Source organism: Ursus arctos, unplaced genomic scaffold (assembly GCF_023065955.2).
Source record: "Ursus arctos isolate Adak ecotype North America unplaced genomic scaffold, UrsArc2.0 scaffold_14, whole genome shotgun sequence".
NCBI lineage: Eukaryota > Metazoa > Chordata > Mammalia > Carnivora > Ursidae > Ursus > Ursus arctos.
Window position 1 is genome coordinate 21,765,405 of NW_026622808.1, and position 23,366 is coordinate 21,788,770.

Sequence of the window (23,366 nt, forward strand, 5' to 3'; positions counted from 1 at the left end):
GCCTTAATTTCTTCATTTTTCACAGAGAATTTAGCTAGATATGGAACTCTTGGTTGACCATCATTTTTTTGGGACACTTTGAAGAGGTTATTCCACTGCTTTCTGATCTCCATGATCTCAGACAAGAAGTCAGCTGTTAATCTTATTGATGACCCCCCCCCCCCCCCGCCCCGCCGGCTTCTTTTTTTTTTTTTTTTGAGAGAAAGACAAGGAGAGAGGGGATAGTGGGGCAGAGGAAGTGAGAAAATCTCATTCAGGCTCTATGCCCAGCACAGAGCCTGATGCTGTGGAGTTATTCTTAGAAAATATATTGTGAACCCTAAAGATTGACTGTGGAAGCTGCTGAAATGTCAGCAGAGTTCCTGTTCTCAGGCTATTGTACTCAATGGCCCAGTAGAAGCAGGATCCCATGATCCCCAGGGGCAGGGCATAAGTTAGGAGCTATAAAAGAGTGTAACCTTCAGTCCCCCATTTCTGCACCTGGCGATTGCTAGCTCATACATCCTGGTCCTCCCTTGTCCCACGACTGACTCCCAGGGTGCCAATGTGTGGGGGAGAATGCAAGCCTGCTTTATGGCTTCAAGATTTTACTATCCCTTTGTACCCCTTTCCCATGGTTTGAGGCAGCTGTCCTTGCTTTTCTGGTAAAAAACAAAATAAAATGTATGTGCAGGATTCAGCTGCTACCACTCTCCCTTGCAGAGGCAGCCTGCGTGGCCACTTAGATTGGTGTCTGAGAACTTTATTTCAGTGCATGACAGATACGGGGCTCCATCTCATGACCCTGAGATCATGACCTGAGCCCAGATCTAGAGTCAGATGCTTAACTGACTGAGTCACCCCGGCACCCTTTCCTTTGTTTTTTTAGACATGGTATAGTGTTTTTAATATATTTATAATAACGGATTTAAAGACTTTACAAAGTGAAATCTGTACCTCTTAGGAAACATTTTCTTTTGACTGATTTTTTCTCTGTGTATGTTGCGCATTTTCCTGTTTCTTTGGATAGATCATAAATTTTTGGTTAAACGTCAATATATTAGATAATATATTGTAACACCTCTGTTATCAGATTCCTCCACCTTCCCAGATATGTTGTTTCTGATATGTTGGTTTTTTTTTTTGTTGTTTGTTTGTTTAGTGACTCTCCTGGACCAATTCTGTAGATTGGTCATTCCTTGAAGTGTGTTATTTCTTTTTTCTTTTTTTTTTTGACATTTAGGAAAAGTTTAATTTTTAATTTTTAATTTTTTAATAATAATATTTTTTTTATTATATTATGTTAGTCACCATACAGTACATCCCTGGTTTTTGATGTAAAGTTCCATGATTCGTTACTTGCATATAACACCCAGTGTACCATGCAATACGTGCCCTCCTTACTAGCCATTTCTGAATTTTCTGCTAGCTTTATTAAAGTTCTTATTTTTATTTTTAGTCCTGGGTTCCTAGGGTGTTGGTCACATGTGGGTCAGTATATTTTAAATGTGACCCAATGTTTCCTCAGAAGACTTCCTTAATGCTTTGCCTATATACTTTGCGTTCTTTTACAAAGGTATCTGTGTGAGAAGGCACACCTTCAAACTTAGGACAGTTTACATAACAGCTTTCACTTTCTGATTGTACAAAACCTCAAGGTCAGTCAGAGGTGAGAGACTAGCACTCTCTTTTTTCCCCATGCCTTTTTAAAAACAATTTTTATTCAGTTAAATGAGCATATAGTGTATTTTTAGTTTCAGAGGTATATTTTAGTGATTCAACAGTTGTATGTAACACTCAGTGTCATTACATCAAATGCTCTCCTTAATGCCCATCACCCACTTCCCCATCCCCCGCCCACTTCGTTCCAGCAACCCTCAGTTAAGAGTCTCTTATGGTTTGTCCCCCCTTCCAATTTTGTGTTATTTAATTTTTTCTTCCATTCCCAAGGTTCATGTTAAATTCCACAAAGGAGTGAAATCATCTGAGATTTGTCTTTCTCTGACTGACTTAATTCACTCAGCATAATAATACCTCTATTTTCATCCATGTCATTGTAAATGGCAAGATTTCATTCCTTTTGATGGCTGAGTAATATTCCATTGCATATATATGCCACATCTTCGTTATCCATTCATCTGTTGATGGATGTCTGGGCTCTTTCCATATTTTGGCTATTGTGGACATTGCTGCTATGAACATTGGGTGCACCCCATGCCTTTTTTGAGTGAGGCATATCCTCATGCATCCTTAGACTTAGAGGAATGTTTCAGAGGTTTTCAAAATTTGTTATGGTCTTTTGGTTCTCCAGTATTTCCTTTTAAATTGCTGGACAAGTTCTTGTTGATCCCACTTGAAATCATAGGCCTAGACAGCTGGTGATGTGACAGTAGTGGGCTATTGTATTGGTAACACCCTAGCATAGGCTCCCCTCTCCCCCATGAGTTCTCAGTCAAATCAAATAGCCACCAAGTTTGCAGAATAAAGGGTTAGGGAATTACAGAGTTAGAAAAAAAATATTGGCTGTGTTCTGGGGGTGATGATGATGCTTTTAGTGGAGCTCCAAAAATAGTCAGATCTCTCCATTGTCTTCAGTGCTCTCAACTTTTGGCTGCGACACCACCAAGCTCCATGTTAACCATCCCAGCCTCCTTTCTCTGTAGTCTTAGTGAGGTGTAGTAGTTTCTCTTGGATAGACTATTTTCAATATTTTCTGCGGTTCCTCCATTCAGGAGGTCAGTTCCCAGGACGTGCACGCCTAACCACAACATGCTGCTACAGCTTATGTTCACCTCATCGACCGAGCTCTTCCCAGGTGTCTTTCTTGGACACTTCAGTTCTCTCTTGCTTACATTCTACTTAGTCTATATTTCAGTTGTCCTGAAATGGCCTTCCACACTCTCAATTGTTCTGAAATGCCCTGCTCACTCTCTCCTTTATCCTAATGTAGAATCAAAAGTGAATTCTGTCACTGTGTATCAGTAAAACCTTCAGCCATAGACCTAAGCTCTCTAAGCATTAGTTACCAATGTGTGATCATAAGAGAACCTCTGATTTGTGCTGTTGTGAAAATTAAATTGAATAACTCAACAACCAGAGACAAATAACTCAATTTAGAAATGGACAAACTAAGGGAGCCTGGCTGGTTCAGTTGGTGGAGTGTGTGACTCTTGACTTGAGGTTGTGAGTTTGAGCCCCATGTGGGGTGTAGAGATTAATTAAAGAAATAAAAAACTGAAAAAATGGACAAAATATATTTTTTAAAAGATTTTATTTATTTATTCAACAGAGATAGACAGCCAACGAGAGAGGGAATACAAGCAGGGGGAGTGGGAGAGGAAGAAGCAGGCTCATAGCGGAGGAGCCTGATGTGGGGCTTGATCCCATAACGCCGGGATCACGCCCTGAGCCGAAGCAGATGCTTAACCGCTGTGCCACCCAGGTGCCCTGACAAAATATTTTAATAGACATTTTCCCAAAGAAGATATGTAAATGACCAATTAACACATGAAAAATGTTCAACCACCTTAGTCATTAGGAAAGTGTAAGTCAAAAACCACAAGTGAGATATTAACTGTATACCCATTAGTGGTGATGGTTAAAAAAGACAGGCAGTAAAAAGTGACTAACAAACATAATAAAAAATTATTATAAAAAATATAGGCTCAGGTGTACCTACAACTAATACAATGTTACTCATCAATTATATCTCAATAATAAAAAAAAGCACAAAAAAGTCATTGTAAATAAAAAAAAAGTGCTTGCAAGGATGTGGAAAATTTGGAGCACTCATACATTGCTGGTTGGAATGTAAAATGGTGCAACCACTTGGCAACATGGTTTGACAGTTTCTCACAAAGTTCAATAAATAGCTACCACATGCTAGGCATATACCCCAAACAAATGGAAGCATATGTTCCCAAAAAACTTGGACATGAATGCTTATAGCAACAGTATTCAAAATTGCAAACAACTGTAATGTCCATCAACCGATGAATGGATAACAATATGGGACATATCCATCCGGCAGAATATGACTTAGCTATGAAAAAGAGTAAGGAATATTACTCAGCCATAAAAATATGTGGCAATGTGGATGAACTTTGAAAGCTTGATGCTGAATGAAAGAATCCAGTCATGAAAGAGCACATATTTCATGATACCACCTATGTAAAATGTTTAGATTAGGCAAATCCATCAAGTGAGAAAGCAGAGTAATGGTGCCCTGGGGGGAGGGTGAGGAGTGGAGTGTGTGGAGGTGGGAGTACGTGACTGCTAATGTGAATGAAGTTTCTCTTGGAGGAGTTGAAAATGTCCTAAAATTAGATTTTGTTGCACTGGTTGCACAACTCTGTGAATATTCTGAAGATCACTGAACTGTGTAGTTTAAATGGGTGAATTTTACGGTCTATAAAATATATCTCAATAAAGCCATGAACAAATTTAGAACTAAGTCGGTGAGTTTGGCAGCCAATGGAAACAAATTCAATTGAGCAGTGCAAGAAAGGCCCCTAAAAGACTGTTAGGATTACAGGACTCTCAAAATCTAACACGTTTGTGGGCTTCTTTGCTTCAACCCTGTTTATCTCAGTAACATCCTTCAACGTCAATATCCCAGCTAAAAATATAATTTCCTTAGGGAATCTTCCTTAACCATCTTTATCCCTCAGACTCCAAACTAAGCATGACAGCCAATGATACATCTTGAAGCCTCACATTTTTGTTTTATTGTTACAGTATGACTAATCGTGTGTCCACTAATGTGGGATTTGTGGGTTTTAAGGCCATGTTTACTTTCTTTACTACTGTATCTTCAGAGCCAATGACAGACTCTCTCAAAAAGAGTCACTCAGTCTTTGTTGATGAATGAATGAATGAATGAATTTATATAATATTCTGTATTCCTAAGGACTAATGCATTTTTTACTCTCTCTTTCTCAGCTGCTGGCTCCACCGAGAAAAGGGATTTCTATGGAGCTTCCTTGGACCAGTCTGTGTCATCTTCTCTGTGAGTAATGACATCACAGCATCCTTGATGCTTAGCTGGGGTCATTAGAAGAGCAGAATTTTAAAGGGGGTGACAGGGGCAGGCATGTCCCTGGATTGTCATGGCATTGTTTGGTTTTCTAAGATTGGTCCTAAAACTACAAACTCTAACACTGTTACTTGATATGAAATGACTTAAGTGTGAAATTGATGTAGGACAGACTACAATACAGATCACAGACTGAAATTGTTTTCAATAAAACTGTGGTTTCTTGAAGGTCAATTTAGCTTTCTTTCTGATGACCCTCTGGATTTTGAAAAGCAAACTGTCTTCCCTCAACAGTGATGTATCCACCCTCCAGAACACCAGGTAAGATGGAGAAGAGAGTGACAACCCCGCAGACACATGTGGTTCTAAGGACAAAGCCATGTGCCTCAGCAGCCCCTGATGCTTCTTCTCGGGGTCTGCTGAGGGGCCTAGAGTAGAGAGGTGCAGCTATCCTTCTATGGCAGCTGACTCAGATTCAGTGGTGTGCTGCTGACACCCTGGCCAAAATGTTCTGTCTTTTCATTATTTTCCCCAGAAAGAGAGCAAGAGTGTGGGGGAGGGAGTGAAGGGCTGGGGGACAGGGAGAGAGAGATTCTTAAGCAGGCTCTACGCTCAGTGAGGAGCCTGACATGGGGACTCCCCAAGATTATGACCTAAGCTGAAATCGAAAGTCAGATGCTTAACGAACTGAGCCACCCAGCCGCCACTGTTCTATTTCTAACCCAGGTATGTAACGCCATCAGCAACAGGAAGAATTGGCATTGGTTAATAAACATTCTTTGGATTTTTCCAACAATCTTATGACAAATGTGTAAAGAACATTTATGTTCCCATGAAGCACTTAGAAAAGGCTGTGATTGTTCTCACAACCCAGCCTATACTTCCACACACCACCCTTAGTTCAGGCTCCTTCTGACCCCTCTTCCATTCCTTTCTGTGGAGAAAATCATAGTCAATGTCCAATCTTCTAGGAGGCTTGGGCAGTCCTGTGTTCCAGCAACCTTTGTGCAATTTCTTGCTTTGTCTTCCATGTTCCTATTATTTATTTATACATTTTTATAGAATATTTTTTTTATTATATTATGTTAGTCACTATACAGTACATCCCTGGTTTTTGATGTAAAGTTCCATGATTCGTTACTTGCATATAACACCCAGTGCACCATGCATTATGTGCCCTCCTTAATACCCATCACCAGCCTATCCCAATCCCCCACCCCCCTCCCCTTTAAAGCCCTCAGTTTGTTTCCCAGAGTCCATAGTCTCTCATGGTTCATTCCCCCTTCTGCTTACCCCCCCTTTCTTCTTCCCTTTCTTCTCCTACTGATCTTCCTACTTCTTGTGTTCCCTAAATGAGTGAAACCATATGATAATTGTCTTTCTCTGCTTGACTTATTTTGCTTAGCATTATCTCCCCCAGTCCCGTCCATGTTGCAGGAAATGTTGAGAAATCGTTCTTTTTGATGGCTGAGTAATATTCCATTGTATATATGGACCACATCTTCTTATTTTTTTCTATTTTATTTATTTATCTTTATAATCATATTTTTTTATTATATTATGTTAGTCACCATACAGTACATCCCTGTTTTTTGATGTAAAGTTCGATGATTCATTAGTTGCGTATAACACCCAGTGCACCATGCTATACGTGCCCTCCTTACTACCCATCACCAGTCTATCCCATTCCCCCACCACCCTCCCCTCTGAGGCCCTCAGTTTGTTTCTCAGAGTCCATAGTCTCTCATGTTTCATTCCCCCTTCTGATTACCTCCCCTTTCTTTATCCCTTTCTTCCCCTACTGACATTCCTAGTTCTTATGTTCCATAGATGAGAGAAATCGTATGATAATTGTCTTTCTCTGCTTGACTTATTTCACTTAGCATTATCTCCTCCAGTGCCGTCCATGTTGTAGCAAATGTTGAGAATTCGTTCTTTCTGATAGCTGAGTAATATTTCATTGTATATATGGACCACAGCTTCTTAATCCAGTCATCTGTTGAAGGGCATCTCAGTTCCTTCCACGCTTTGGCTATTGTGGACAATGCTGCTATGAATATTGGGGTGCATATGGCCCTTCTCTTCACTACTGGACCACAACTTCTTAATCCAGTCATCTGTTGAAGGGCATCTCGGCTCCTTCCCCTATTTAGCTATTGTGGACATTGCTGCTATGAACATTGGGGTGCATATGGCCCTTCTCTTCACTACGTCTGTATCTTTGGAGTAAATACCCAGTAGTGCAATGGCTGGATCATAGGGTAGCTCAATTTTTAACTTTTTAAGGGACCTCCATACTGTTTTCCAGAGTGGCTGCACCAACTTGCATTCCCACCAACAATGTAGGAGGGATCCCGTTTTTGCACATTCTCTCCAACAATTGTTGTTTTTTGCCTTGTCAATTTTTGCCATTCTAACTGGCGTAAGGTGATATCTCAGTGTGGTTTTGATTTGAATTTCCCTGATGGCTAATGATTTTGAACATTTTTTCATGTGTCTGTTAGCCATTTGTATGTCTTCATTGGAAAAGTGTCTGTTCATATCTTCTGCCCATTTTATGATTTGTTTATTCGTTTCTTGCATATTGAGTTTAAGAAGTTCTTTTTAGATCTTGGATACCAGTCTTTTATCTGTAGTGTCATTTGCAAATATCTTCTCCCATTCCGTGGGCTGCTTCTTAGTTTTTCTGACTGTTTCCTTGGCTGTGCAGAAGCTTTTGTATGATGATTTCCCACAAGTTCATTTTATCTTTTGTTTCTCTTGCCTTTGGAGATGTGTCATGAAAAAGGTTGCTTTGGCCGATGTCGTAGATGTTGCTGCCTATGTTCTCCTCTAGGATTTTGATGGATTCCTGTCTCACATCAAGGTCTTTCATCCATTTGGAGTTTATCTTTGTGTGTGGTGTGAGAGAGTGGTCAAGTTTCATTCTTTTGCATGTAGCTGACCAATTTTCCCAGCACCATTTATTGAAGAGACTGTCTTTTTTCCACTGGATGTTTTTTCCTTCTTTGTCAAAAAGTAGTTGCCCAAAGAGCCGAGGGTCCATTTCTGGGTTCTCTATTCCATTCCATTGGTCTATGTGTCTGCTTTTGTGCCAGTACCATGCTGTCTTTTTGATCACAGCTTTGTAGTACAGCTTGAAATCCGGCAACGTGATGCCCTCAGTTTTGTTTTTCCTTTTCAACACTTCCATGGCAATTCGTCACCTTTTCTGGTTCCACACAAATTTAAGGGCTGTTTGTTCCAGTTCTTTGAAAAATGTCTTTGGTATTTTGATCGGGATAGCATTGAAAGTGTAGATTGTTCTGGGTAGCATGACATTTTAACTATGTTAATTCTTCCGGTCCATGAGCATGGGATATTTTTCCATCTTTTTGTGTCTTCTTCAATGTCTTTCAAAAGTGATTTATAGTTTCTAGAATATAGATCCTTTACATCTCTGGTTAAGTTAATTCCAAGGTAATGTATGGTTTTTGTTGCTATTGTAAAGGGTATGGATTCCCTAATTTCTCTTTCTTCAGTCTCATTATTCGTGTATAGAAATGCAACTGATTTCTGAGCATTGATTTTGTATCCCGTTACATTATCGAATTGCTCTATAACTTCTAGTAGTTTGGGAGTGGATTCTTTTGGGTTTTCCATATAGAGTATCATGTTATCTGCGAAGAGAGACAGTTTGACTTCTTCTTTGCCGATTTGGATACCTTTTATCCCTTTTCGTTGTCTGAATGCTGTTGCAAGGACTTCTAGTAGTATGTTGAATAAAAATGGTGAGAGTGGGCATCCTTGTCATGTTCCTGATCTTAAGGGAAAGGCTTCCAGCTTTTCCCCATTGAGAATGATGTTTGCTGTAGGCTTTTCATAGATGGTTTTTATGATTGAGGAATGTACCCTCTATCCCTACACTCTGAAGGGTTTTAATCAGGAAAGGATGCTGTATTTTGTCAAATGCTTTTTCTGCATCTATTGAGTGGCTCATATGATTTTTTGGCTTTTTTCTTGTAGATATACTCTATCACACTGATCGATTTGCGAATGTTGAACCACCCTTGCGTCCCAGGGATGAATCCCACTTGGTCATGATGGATAATCCTTTTATGTACTGTTGGATCCTATTAGCTAGGATCTTGTTGAGAATTTTGGCGTCCATATTCATCAGGGATATCAGTCTGTAATTCTCCTTGTTGATGAGGTCTTTGCCTGGTTTGGGGATCAAGTTAATACTGGCCCTATAGAATGAGTTTGGTAGTTTTCCTTCTGTTTCTGTTTTTTGAAACAGCTTCAAGAGAATAGATATTATTTCTTCTTTGAATGTTTTGTAGAATTCCCTGGGGAATCCATCAGGCCTTGGAGTCTTGTTTCTCGGGAGGTTTTTGATCACTGCTTCAATCTCTTCATAATTGATCGGTCTGTTTAAAAAATTAATTTCTTCCTGTTTCAGTCTTGGTAGTTTACACGTTTCCAGGAAGGCATCCATTTCTTCTAGGTTGTTTAATTTATTGGCATAAAGCTGTCAATAAAAGTTTCTAGTGATCCTTTCTATTTCATTGGTGTTGGACTTGATCTCTCCTCTTTCATTCATAATTTTATTAATTTGGGTCCTTTCTCTATTCTTTTGAACAAGTCTAGCCAGTGGGTTATCGATCTTATTTATTCTTTCAAAGAACAAGCTTCTAGTTCTGTTGATCTGCTCTACTGTGTTCCTGGTTTCTAATTCATTGATCTCTGCTCTAATCTTGATCAACTGCTTCCTTGTGCATGGGTTAGGCCTGTTCTTCTGTTCCAGCTCCAGCTTCTTGAGGTGAGAGTATAAAAACTGCATTTTAGGTTTTTCTATTCTTTTGAGTGAGGCTTGGATGGCTATGTATTTTCCCTTTAGGACTGCCTTTGCAGTGTCCCATAGGTTTTGGACCATTTTGTCTTCTTTCTTGTTGGTCTCCATAAGTTTTTTAAATTGATTTTTAATTTCCTGGTTTACCGAATCATTCTTGAGCAGGACGGTTCTTAGTTTCCACGTGTTTGAGTTTCTTCCAAATTTTTCCTTGTGGTTGAGTTCCAATTTCAAAGCATTGTGGTCTGAGAACATGCAGGGAATAATTTCATTCTTTTGGTATCGGTTGAGACCTGTTTTGTGACCCAATATATGGTCTATTCTGGAGAACGTTCCATGTGCATTCAAAAAGAATGAGTAATCTGTTGTTCTGGGCTGTAGTGTTCTCTATATATCTATGAGGTCCATTTGGTCCAGTATGTCATTCAAAGCTCTTGTTTCTTTGTTCATTTTCTGCTTAGGTGATCTGTCTATTGCTGATAGTGGAGTGTTGAGGCCCCCTACTAATAACGTATTTTTATCTATATGTCTCTTTAGTCTGGTTAAGAGTTGGCTTGTGTGTCTTGCTGCTCTCCTCTTGGGGGCATAGATATTTATAATTCTCATATCCACTTGTTAGATACATCCGTTAAGAATAATATAGTGCCCTTCTGTATCTCTAACTACAGTCCTTAGTTTAAAATTCAATCTGTCTGATATGAGAATTGCTACCCCAGCTTTCTTTTGAGACCCATTGGCATGAAAAATGGTTTTCCATCCCTTCACTTTCAGTCTGGATATATCTTTAGTTTCAAGATGAGTCTCTTGTAGACAGCAAATGGTTGGGTCATGCTTTTTTTTTTTTTTAAAGATTTTATTTATTTATTCGACAGGAAAGAGACAGCCAGTGAGAGAGGGAACACAAGCAGGGGGAGTGGGAGAGGAAGAAGCAGGCTCATAGTGGAGGAGCCTGATGTGGGGCTCGATCCCATAACACTGGGATCACGCCCTGAGCCGGAGGCAGACGCTTAACCGCTGCGCCACCCAGGCGCCCCATGCTTTTTTTTTTTTTTTTAATACTTTATTTATTTATTTATTTGACAGAGATAGAGACAGCCAGCGAGAGAGGGAACACAAGCAGGGGGAGTGGGAGAGGAAGAAGCAGGCTCATAGAGGGAACACAAGCAGGGGGAGTGGGAGAGGAAGAAGCAGGCTCATCAGAGCCATAACACCGGGATCACGCCCTGAGCCGAAGGCAGACGCTTGACCGCTGTGCCACCCAGTCGCCCCGGGTCATGTCTTTTTACCCAATCTGCAACCCTGTGGCGTTTTATGGGAGCATTGAGGCCGTTCAGATTGAGAGTGATTATTAAGAGAAATGATTTTAATGTTGTCATGTTGCCTGTAAAGTCTTTGTTTCTATAGATTGTGACTTTCTGTTCTGTATCACTCTTGGGTCCTTTTTACTTTTATAGAACCCCCCTTAATATCTCCTGTAGGGCTGGTTTTGGGGTTACAAATTTGGTCAGTGTCTGGCGATCCTGGAAGGTCCTTATCTTTCCATCAGTTCTGAATGACAGTCTTGCTGTATAAAGTATCCTTGGCTCCATGTTTTTCTTGGATAGAGCTTTGAAAATATCCTGCCAACCCTTGCTCTCATTCCAGGTCTGTGTAGAAAGGTCTGATGTAATTCTGATATTTTTGCCCCTGTATGTGAGAAATTTCTTTGCCCTGGCCACTTTCAATACTGTATGCTTGGATCTAATATTTGCGAAGTGCACTATGATGTGACCTGACATAGGTTTTTCATGGTTGACCTTGGGAGGGGTCCTCTCTACCTTTTGGACACGAATGCTTGTTTCCTTTGCTAGATTAAGGAAGTTTTCAGGTATAATTTGTTCAAATATCTCTTCTAGACCTCTCTCTTTCTTCACCCCCTCGGGGATGCCGATGATTCTGACATTGGAACATTTCATTGAGTCAGTAATCTGCCGTAACCTACATTCTTGAGATTGGATTTTTTTGAGCCAAGTTTCTGTTTTAGCTTTCTCTTCTACCATCCCATGCTCCAATTCACTAATTCGTTCTTCTGCCTCATTCACCCTGGCTGTCAGAGCATCTAGTTTTGACTGCATTTAATTCATAGCATTTTTAATTTCTGCCAGATTCGCTCTCATTTCCACCCTTAGAGATTCTATATTCTTGTTAGTATTTTCGTTAATATTTTTTCAAGTCTACACATCATCTTGACCATTGTTACTCTGAACTCCATTTCTGATAATTTGGTTATATCCATATCCATCAGTTCTGTGGCAGAGGCCACAGACTCATTGTCTTTTCTTTGCTGGGGGGATTTCTCCTTCTCGTCATTCTGATGAGGAGAGGTTGTGGGGTTGTCCAGAGCCCAAATTATTGACTGGGACCCATGCAGTGTGCACTTGTTTTATAGGGGTCTTAGGGATGTAGGCTTCTTGATTTTTCAGCCTGCCTTCTGGGGGAGGGGCCTGCCGCGCCGATACTCAGGCAACCCTATTTGGGTAGAGTCTCCTTGTCCCCTGAGAGGGGGGATGGGGATGGGCACACTGTGAGCCAGTATTTCCAGGCTTTTGTTCTCTGGCGGCTTTCCCTGGCGGTCTGCTATGCCTCTTCTGAGAGTCAGAGCAGCAGAGGCTGAATTGTCACAGAACAGAGGGATTGCGGCCCGTTCTCCACTGATGTTCTGGCCACTTTAACTCTGTTTCTGTTGGTGCTGCTCAACCCTGCAGCGTCCTGGGATGTGCGCCCCACACCCAGCGTCCCTGCCCTCACTTCCAGGGCCAGCGCGTCTCTGTCCTTTGTGTTTCTAACACTGCCAGCCACCCCCGCGGGCTCCCAGAGCTCCCGGTCTCAGTCTGGATCCTGTGAGCGCACCGGGATTCCGGTGTTCCACGAGATGCCTGGTGGCGTGCGCTCCCAGCTCACCGGTCTCAGTCCGCTCTCTCGCGGGTGCCGTCCGTGAGTCCGCCCACTCCCCCGTGCAGGTGGCTTCCGCTTCCCGGCGCCCGAACGGGGCGGCTCCCTCCGCCTTCCGTTTATCTTCCGATATCTGTGCGTGGTTTCACGGCTCCCCGCTTTGTACCTCAATACTCAGCGCTGGAGATGTTCAGTTGTAGAGATCCAGATGTATCTTCCTGCGTCTCAGGCTGATTCTGTGGATGTTCAGGCTGGTCTGGTACCTATCCAGCTCGACTCGGGGGACCAGCTGAAAAAGGGGTCCCCTACTCCTCCGCCATCTTTTGCCTCCCCCCATGTTCCTATTATTATCCTTTCCAAATGAAAATAGAAATCTTCCTTGGCTAGTTGAATTTAAACAAAAAAATAAAGACAGATTCTAAAACAAACAAACAAACAAAGACAAACAAAAAAACAACAAAACAAAACCCAAAGAAAATAGAAATCTTGCCTTTGTTATTTTTTAATGCCCAGGTCCCAGCACAGAGCCTGATGCAAAATGGCTCCTCAGTAGTTTTGGATGAATGAAATTCAGGATCTCCATGGATGTCATAAATTTTTTTGAAACTTCATTATGAAGTATCCCTATCCTTCTCAATCTGAATCAAAATTCCACCCTGGTCCCTCGTGGCATTTTTTCTTTGATATAATATATATATGTATATATATACATAATATATATACATATATATACATATAATATATATATGTATATATATACATATATATACATATATGTATATATATGTATATATATACATATATATACATATAATATATATATTTAAATCTTTTATTATGTTATCACCATACAGTTAGTCACCATACAGTACATCATTGGTTTTTGATGTAGTGTTCCACGATTCATTGCGTATAACACCCAGTGCTCCATGCAATACATGGCCTCCTTAATACTCATCACCAGCCTATCCCAGTCCCCCACCCCCTCCCCTCTAAAACCCACAGACTGTTTTCTGGAGTCCATAGTGTCTTGTGGTTCATTCGCCCTTTTGTTAACCCTCCTTCATTCTTCCCTTCCGTCTCCTACTGATCTCCCTGCTATTCCTTATGTTCCACAAATGAGTGAAACCATATGATAATTTTCTTTCTCTGCTTGACTCATTTCATTTAGCATGACATTTTTTTAGGGGCTCACAGACAGTAAAGATCTAAGCTGATCACCATTCAGTCTGAGAACTCATCACCAACAGGGGAAGGAAGGAGAATCCATAGGGTAGAGAGGAGAATGGTTGTCATTGTGTTGCCCCGGGTGCGTCATGAGCCTCCTTTCTCCTCCCACCCAGGATGCTGACATTTAAAGCCACAGCTCAGCTCTTCATCCTGGGCTGCACGTGGTGCCTGGGCGTCCTGCAGGTGGGCCCAGCTGCCCTCGTCATGGCTTACCTCTTCACCATCGTCAACAGCCTGCAGGGCGTCTTCCTCTTCCTGGTGTACTGCCTCCTCAGCCAGCAGGTACCACTGCCCAACTCCCACCCAGGGCCCTTCCTGTCCTCACTACCCTCAGTGAGCTGATCCAGAACATACATTTCCTCTGCAGGTACAGGAGCAATATGGGAAATGGTTCAAAGTGATCAGGAAAACAAGAGCCGAGTCTGAGAAATACACGCTGTCCAGCAAGGTCGTGTCTGATGCCTCCCAACCCAGCATGGTAAGATCAGGCAGTGCTCTCGGAGCACTTCACTAAGTGATCACTTGAGTACCATATGCTTATCATGCTGAACAACTTTAGTGTGCAGCAGATGATGCCCCAGGGTGGCTCACACTTGGTTTGCTTTTTTTTTTTTATCACTTGGTTTGCTTTTTGACTCTTTACCTATTTCTTTAATGTTAATAATTTAGTTATTAATTAATTCTTAACATTTGGACTCATCTATGAAGATGATGCTTCCTTCCACTTGCTCTTTGGATCCTATCATTCATGCCTTCTCAATAATCTTTAATTATTACAACTGTCTTTTTAAAAAGGTTTGTTTAAGAATATATTTTGCTCCTTAGGGAACTGTGTTCATCTTAACTCTTACACATCAACACTCATGAAACACCTGCTATGTGGCAGGCATGGCTAACTAAGTAAACAGGAATCAGTGATTGGAAGTGTCAATGCACATTCCACTCAGGCCACGTTGTCCTCTCCTTTTTCTCTATACCCACCCATAACTCAAAGTCACTGAGCAGCAAGCCCCAGAAAGGCAATCATGGGGGAAGTGGATGTACATATTTATAAATTAAACAGAAGTATTAGCTGGCCTTTTGGACTTTCTGATAAGGATGCCTGGTATTTTCAGCACTCTACCCACTGCAAAACCAAGAAGGGAAAGCAGTATGGCGTGGGAAAATTCATGGGGATGGTTATCCAGAACCAACACTTACTGGTTTAGACTGAACTGAGTTCTTCACCTATGGTTTCTCATCTCTTCCATTTTCTGTTAAAGACTCCCCTGAGTCTCCCTTCCCATCTAAAGGAGCCTACTCTGCTGCCAGGAAGTCCTCCTGCACTACCCCATTCACCAAAACTCCACTAGCACTGGTTCTGCCACTGAATCTTCTGTGTTTCCCCCCTTTCTCAGCAAATGTTCTCACCACCTATTTCACAGAGAAAATCAGAGTCATCATGATGACACTTTGTGAGCTCTATGCCATTGGCCAGACCAACCAAACATCAGCATGCATCCTGCCCACATTCCAGATCATTGATGCAATTTCTTTGTTCCTCTAGCAAGAGTGCTTCCATCTGCTCTTTGGATCCCATCCTTTATACCTTATCAATTATCTTTAAATTATTGTTCACGCATTCTTCCTCTCTCTCTTCCCTTCCCTCTAGCACCGTCTCAACAATATTCTTCCCATAGTCCTGGAAAAATGGTTGGTTCTCCTCTATCTTAAAAACATGGATTACTTGCCCCTCTGTTACTACCAGGCAAGAGTTGACTTTCTGTCTCCATTTCCTTGCCTTAAACTTACTCCCTCCTCCCTCAACCCTTCCAAATATGGTTTCTTTCCCACATCGTGCCACCCAAACAAACATCTCTTGGACCTACAATGATCTCCCTGTCCCTAAAAGTTTTCTCAGCAACTTCTGACTATTCATCCTTTCTCATGAAACACTCCATCCTTATTCTGTCTAGATTCTACTCACACACCCTTCTATGTCATTCTTCCATTCTCTCTTTGTTCCCTTTATAGCTCTATCCAATGGATCAGTTCCAGAACAACTTCAGTCCTCATTAAATTCTCTCCTCCTGGACAATAGCATCTATTTTTTAGATTAATTACCACTAGACACAAACGATGGCCATATATGTTTCTCTTGCTCTGATCTCTGAGATCTAGATGACTATTTCTGGCTTCTTATTTCTCATATCTTGAAGACATCGTTAGCTCAGCCTTTCAGCAGAAGAGTTGCAATCTCTACCCCAATTTATCCTTTCCCATGACCTTTCCCATGACGTCTTTTTCTCTGTTGATGGTACTCGATCATCCTCTGGCACTAATCTGGATCATAAAAGTTACGCTCAACAATGATTTTATTTCCCACCACAGCCTACCCACTATCCAGTCCTTGTTGTTTTTATCTTCTCAATATGTCCACAGTATTTCCTGCTGGCTTAATCTTCATCACCCCTCCTTAGCAGGATGCCATTTTTGCTTGGTTGAGCCACTGCTGTATCCTACCTGGCCACTGCTTTCTACTCTTATCAGCTTCTTGTGCATCCTTTATACACAAGTCAGAGGGACCTTTTCAAAACAGAAATAAAATAAAGTCACTCCTTTGTTAAACTCCTTACATGTAGGATCAAACCCCCAATCCTAAAATCAATGAGTATTTGCTTGGGTTGTCTTCTGCTTACCTCTCCAGCTTCATGTACCATAAACTCACCATTATTTTGGCCTCCTCAGATTTCTTTCAATTTTTAAAATTCACTGTGTCTCTTTCGAACAAAGAATTCAACATACTCCCTCTACTCCTTCTCCTTGAAACACTCTTTTGTTTTCCATGACTCAAAACGAGGTAAACCTTCAGATCTCAGTTCATGCGCCCATTCCTCCAAGAAACCTTCTCTTCCTTCTTAGATCAGGTCAGATTCTCTTGTTTTTAATTCTGATACCCTTGTGCCTTTCCTGCAGAGCATTTGTAAGAGTCCTTTACTCTTGGTTTTCACTGTTTCATTAGTGTCTGTGTTCCCTCTGGATTTCAGCCCTGACAGGTGCCAGGTTGGTTTTTCCATCTCAGGTATCCCCCAGCATTTCACACAGGGTCGGGCACATAGAAATGCTCAGTACCTAATTGCTGCACGACTGATTAAGTTAAATGAACAAACTGCAGCTGCAGAAGGTGCAGGAACTGTCTTGCTCACCAATCTCTTTGCATCTTTCCACATGCTCGATAATTGTCTAGTGCGCAAACAAGTGAATGAATAAATGAATGAGTGAATTTATGAAAACAGTAGATGAAAGAACTGATTAGTTTATGATGCCACTTTCTCTTGGGAATATCAAGGTAATTCTCTGCCCCATTGTTTTTTATTGACCATCACGTCTACTTATTAAGACCCAACTATCTCCTTATGATCCATGAGCATCACGTAGATCTTAGTTCCCAGACTGAAACAAGTCTGGAACGAAACACCACCTCTCTCAAGCGCTTGTATGTGAACTGGGTCAAATTGCTAAACATCGTAAATCTTCCGTTGTCTCCTTTTCTTTTCCCTACAGGAGACAGTTTTCTTAAATTTACTCAATCGGAACTAATTACTTGCTTCCATGTGTAGGTTTTCGGGTGGCTCATGCATTGGTGGGAGGGGGCTGAACATCTCCCACACACATTGTAAACGTTGATTCAGCCAAGGATGGGGAATGTAACCAAGCAGGAGCTAATGTAACATCCCTCAGTACAGCTGAGGCCATCACACAAGGGGAGGGCCCCACAGATCGAAGATGTTCCATTCTGGCTGTGTCACAGCCCCATCCCACTTGGGGCTTGCACTTAATCAGGAAGAATGTAACAAACAGTCTCTACCTTTCTGTTTCGGGAATGCTCACAGTACTTAACCTCCATGTTCTTTAGTTAGCTCAGCCTCAGCAAGGCCATATCCTCATCCCTTGGAGCTAGAACCTAGGAGTCCCTGAATAGGATCTGAGCTTCCCTCACTCCAGAATCCCAGAAAATGATGTTTCCACATATATACTTCAGTTGTATTAGTTTCCTTGTTCTGTTGTAACAAGTTATCACAGACTTATTGCTAGAAACCACACAATCATTAGGGGTCTTTTGGTGGCTCAGTTCGTTAAGCATCTGACTCTTGATTTCAGCTCAGGTCATGATCTCAGCGTCCTGAGATCCAGCCCTGCAGTGGGCTCCATGCTCAGTGTCAAGTCTGCTTGAGATTCTCTCTCCCTCCCCTCCCCCACTGCACACACACTCTCTCTCTCTCAAAAAAATAAGTAAACCATTGCTGCTATGAACTTTGGGGTGATGTGCCTCCCTTTTCACTACATCTGTATCTTTGGGATAAATACCTAGTAGTGCAATTGCTGGGCGGTAGGGTAGCTCTATTTTCAATATCTTGTGGAACCTCCATACTGTTTCCCATGATTACGTGCAACTGATGAATCATTGGACACTACATCAAAAACTAATGATATACTATATGCTGGCTAACTGAACATAATAAAAAAACAAATAAGCACATCTTTAAAAAAAGCACAAACATATATCTTATAGCTCTAGAAGTTCAAAGGTTCAAATGATCTTATGGGAGTAAAATCAAGGGGTGAGCAGAGCTGAGTTCCTTCTGGAACCTCTAGGAGAGTTTTTGATTTCTCACATTTTCCAGCACCTAGAGTCTTCCTGCTTTCCCTAGATACTGCCCCTTGCTCCATTCCCTTTCAAAGCCTGCAGTACGGCATCTTCAAATCTCTCTCGTTCTCTCTCTCTCCCCCCTGGTATTGCCAGTTGTATCTCCTTTCCTGTCTTTGACTCTCCTGTCTCCCTCTTTCCCTTAAAAGGACCTTAGTCATTATACTGCCTCACTTCTCATCTGAGATACTTAATTTTATTTCGAAAGTCCATTTTTTCCCATGTCAAAATACATATTCACAGGATCCAGAGATGAGAATCTGGGCACCTTTGGGAGAATCATTACTCTGTCTACTCTACATGGTTTTGGTTTGCTTATTATAGAACCATCAGAATCTGCCTGGTATTATAGTGTTTGAGTAAATATCAACCCCCCTCCCCTGAGATGATCTGCACAGTGAAGAAACATACTTTCTGTGACAAAAATGGCATCAGATAGCCAAGGAAGGGGTCTAAAATGTAAGTCATCTGATCAGCTGTTTCTACTGTCTGCGAGCAAAGGACCAAGCAAATCCATTCTTTAATGTCGTATTTTCTCCTGTCTCCTAAAATTTGGTGCCTCTGGTGTTTGAAGATATAGGAGTGTCTCCCCCTCATCCTGTCATCTCTTCTGTGGCTTCTTGAAGCCCCGTTCAAGTGGGGCACCTGGGTGGCACAGCGGTTAGGCGTCTGCCTTCGGCTCAGGGCGTGATCCCGGCGTTGTGGGATCGAGCCCCACATCAGGCTCCTCCACTGTGAGCCTGCTTCTTCCTCTCCCACTCCCCCTGCTTGTGTTCCCTCTCTCGCTGGCTGTCTCTATCTCTGTCAAATAAATAAATAAAATCTTAAAAAAAAAAAAAAAAAAAGAAAAACACAATATATGCTCTTGCATTTAGTTCTGAGTAATTTCACAAAGCATAATTTTTATAATCCTATTGGGTAGAGATAAGCATGTGAAGTTGCCTAACTCAAACACCAGAAATCACACTAAGCTTTCTGTAGACCCAGGAAAAAATAACTCATATTGGAAATGGAAATGGAAAGGATAAGGGGGAAAAAGGAGAATTAATTGTTTTTTCCTTTACATCTGAGGTGATTGACAACATGTAACATTTCCAACCTTGTGTTAATTTCCCACCTTCCCTCTTTTATTTCTCTACATGTAAAGCAGCATTTCACAAACATTGAAGCAGAAGGATCAGGACACACATCTTGAAAGAGACAGATCTTTTTTTTCTTCTGTAGCATATTTCATTGGTTTTATCTTCTGTAACTTGGGGGTTAAGATTTGTAGGGAGATGGGACTTCTGGGGAAGACCAGAGTCTCACCAAATGTAATATAGATATAGTATGGTGTTTTGATCTTCCTCTGCCATGTTCACCTGGCAAGGAAATTTTGTGATTGAACGCTTCATTAAATTTTTATTTCTTTTTTCAAAGGAAACTTTTAAAAAATATTTATTTATTAATTTAGAGGGAGAGAGAGAGCATGAGTGGGAGGGGCAGAGGGAGAGGGAGAGAGAATCTCAAGCAGACTCCATGCTTAGCATGGAGCCCCCCATGGAGCTCGATCTCACAACTCTCATCATGACCTGAGCTGAAACCAAGGGTCAGACGTGTAACTGACTGAGCCACCGGGATGCCCCAAAGGAATCTTTCGAATTATCTCTCTATAGTCTTTTATGACATTTCTAAATATTATTTTTTCTAGGTGAATTAAAAGATATCTTGACTTATATCCACTTATCCCATGGAAAACTGGAACTGTTATTCTCTGAGCCATTGAGAGGATAAACAAGACTTTGTTGTGTGTGTTTCAAAAAATTCACCATGTCACCATGTCCACAATGTGAAAGAAGTCAATCATGTTTGACACTCAAGATCTGCAAAATTTGGAATTTTTCTGTGTCCTTCAGTGTGCTCAGAAAACTTTCAACATATAAAGGGCCAGATGTGGCTCAATTTCTTGGTCACTTTGGGTTACGTATTTTTTGGAAGCCTCTCCTTCCTACAAAGTCTCTTCCAGATGCTGAACATCTATGAGCAGGAAAACCCAACTCAACAGATTTTCCTACCAAAACCATCCATAAGAATGGAAAAGTTCACACCATAGTATGGATTTTGAAATTTCTTTGTTCTGCTTTCTGTGGGTTTAATTATTCACTCATTCAAAGATATTGATTTCTCACTAGGTCTAAGGCTGAGACCAAGGGAGACACAGGTTTTGCCTTCATAGAGATTTCAGGGGGGCAATAAAGTGATTTTTGCAGCTAGAGTCGACTCAGAGGCTGAAAGATTCCTACAAATCACATCTCTATAGCTGAACAATTGAAGTATAATCCATTTCACAGACACCATCGTGTTTAATCCTCACATGATGATACAGATAGTTTGAAAACTCAGATCATGATATGTATGTTTTCGACTTTGTGGGCCAGTGTTTTAGGCAGGGTTGTCCAGAGAAATAGAACCACTGGACACACACACACGCACACACACACACACGTGTTTTTGTGAATCAAGTTATAATAAGGTATGGACTCACATGATTATGGAGCTAAGTCCCACAATCTGCTATCTGCAAGCTGGAGACTCAGGAAGACAGTGGTGTAGTTTGAAGGCCTGAGAGCCTGAGAGCTGATGGTGTAGATTCCATTCTGTGTCTGAAGGCCTGAGAACCAGGTGTGTTGATTCTAAAAGATGGATGTTCCAGTTAAACCATCAGGCTGAGTTAATTCAATCTTCCTCCAATTTTTATTTTATCAGGCCCTCAAGGGACTGGATGATGCCCATCCACCTTGGAAAGGGCCTTCTCTTTAACCCCATCCAACTCACATGCTAATCTCTCCTGGAAACACCCTTACAGATGCACCCAGAATTCCTGTTTAACCAGCTATCCGGCATCCTGTGGCTCAGTAAAGTTGACACATATGAAATTAACCATCATGGCTAGAATCTATAGCAACAATTTAACTCTGCCATTGTAGCATGAAAACCTGTATAATGAATGATCATGACTGTGTTTTAATAAAACTTTATTTTTGGACACAGACTTTCATTGAATGTCCACATGACATGAAATTTCATTCTTCTTTTGATTTTTTCACCTGTTAAAAAACGTAGAGGGTATTCTTACCTTGTGTGCTGTACAAAACTGGTGGTGAGCCAGATTTGGCCCATGGGCTATAGTTTGCTGACCTGTGTCCTAGGAAGGTCGGGGAGCTCTTCATCCCACACCATTTTTCAAATATTTGATAAGTACTTACTCTTAAAGGCATGGTGCTAAATTGAAAGAAATGGAAATGAACAAGTCAGACTTGATTCCCGTGTCAGGGAATCCCAAGGACCTGTGTATTAGCTTAGACTCCATAACAAAATACCATAGACTGGGGGGCTGAAACAACACTCTTTCTGACTACCTTCTCATTGTGTGCTCCCATGGCCTTTTCTGACTCTCAAGTGTAAAGTGAAAAAAAAACTCTCAGGTATCTCTTCTTTTTTCTTTTCTAACATTTTCTTTATTTATGTGTGTGTGTGTGTGTGTCTGTGAGAGAGAGAGAGAGAGAGAGAGAGAGAGAGAGAATGAGAACAAGCAGGGGTGCAGCAGGCTGCTTTCTGAGCAAGGAGCCCAACATGGGACTCGATCTCAGGTCCCTTGGATCATGACCTGAACCGAGGGCAGATGCTCAACGGACTGAACGACCCAGGCATCTCTCACAGGTCTCTTCTTAAAAAGGCACTAATCCCATCTAAGGGCCCCACTCTCATCTCATTCTAGTTATCTTCCAAAGACCCCATCAGCAAATACCACACATGGGGGGGTGGCTTGGGATTCAACATATGAATTGGGTAGAGGATCACAAACATTTAGTCCACGACAATCTGTAAGGTGGGAAACCAGAAGTAAGGGAACATGCAGTATAGTAGCAACTGTGTCCTAGGGGATGCTGTGTCTGTGGGGACATGGCAGATGTGGAGCAAACCCTGGCTGGGGAGGGCAGGTGGGAAGGATCACTAGGGTCAACTGATGGGTGCATCCCTAGGATATGGTTTGGGAGGCTGATCCCAGCATTTGTCCCTTTGTTTACCTTTTAGTTTCATAGGTAGAATTTAGTGATTAATCAGTTGTATACAACACCCAGTGCTCATTACACCAATTGCCCTCCTTAATGCCCCAAATCTAATTACCACATCCCCGCACCCACCTCCCTCCAGCAACCCTCAGTTGGTTTCCTAGATTTCAGCATCTCATATGGTTTTCCTCCCTCTCAATTTTCATCTTATTTCTTCCCCTTCCCTTTCCCCATGTTCATCTGTTTTGTTTCTTAAATTCCATGTATGAGTGAACTCATATGGTATTTATCTTTAACTGAATCATTTTACTTAACATAATACACTTAATTCCATCCATGCTGTTGCAAATGGCAAGACTTCATTCTTTTTGATGGCTGAGTAATATTAAATTGTATAAATATATACCACCTCTTCTTTATTCATTCATCTGTTGATGGACATCTGGGCTCTTTCCATAGTTTGGCTATTGTGGACATTGCTGCTATAAATATTTTGGTTCAGGTACCCCTTCAGATCACTATGCTTGTATTGCTTGGAAAATACCAAGTAGTGCAGTTTCTGGGTTGTAGGGTAGCTCTATTTGTAACTTCTTGAGGAACCTCCAGACTGTTTTCCAGAGT

The 23,366-nt window shown here is 41.4% G+C and overlaps 1 protein-coding gene across 5 annotated transcripts in view; it reads left to right on the top strand.

Annotated features, from left to right (window-relative positions):
- Positions 1-23,366, top strand: part of ADGRE2 (adhesion G protein-coupled receptor E2) — a 121,924-nt gene that overhangs the window by 37,919 nt on the left and 60,639 nt on the right. For 4 of the 5 annotated variants that reach the window (XM_057311568.1, XM_057311567.1, XM_044379988.3 and 1 more), the window contains exons 16-19: positions 4,921-4,987; positions 5,244-5,335; positions 14,120-14,288; positions 14,374-14,484. In XM_057311568.1, the coding sequence (XP_057167551.1) occupies positions 4,921-4,987; positions 5,244-5,335; positions 14,120-14,288; positions 14,374-14,484 (439 nt within the window). Of the gene's footprint in view, positions 1-4,920; positions 4,988-5,243; positions 5,336-14,119; positions 14,289-14,373; positions 14,485-20,383; positions 21,749-23,366 lie in introns of those variants that run through there. The other variant, XM_026488038.4, reaches the window with a different exon arrangement.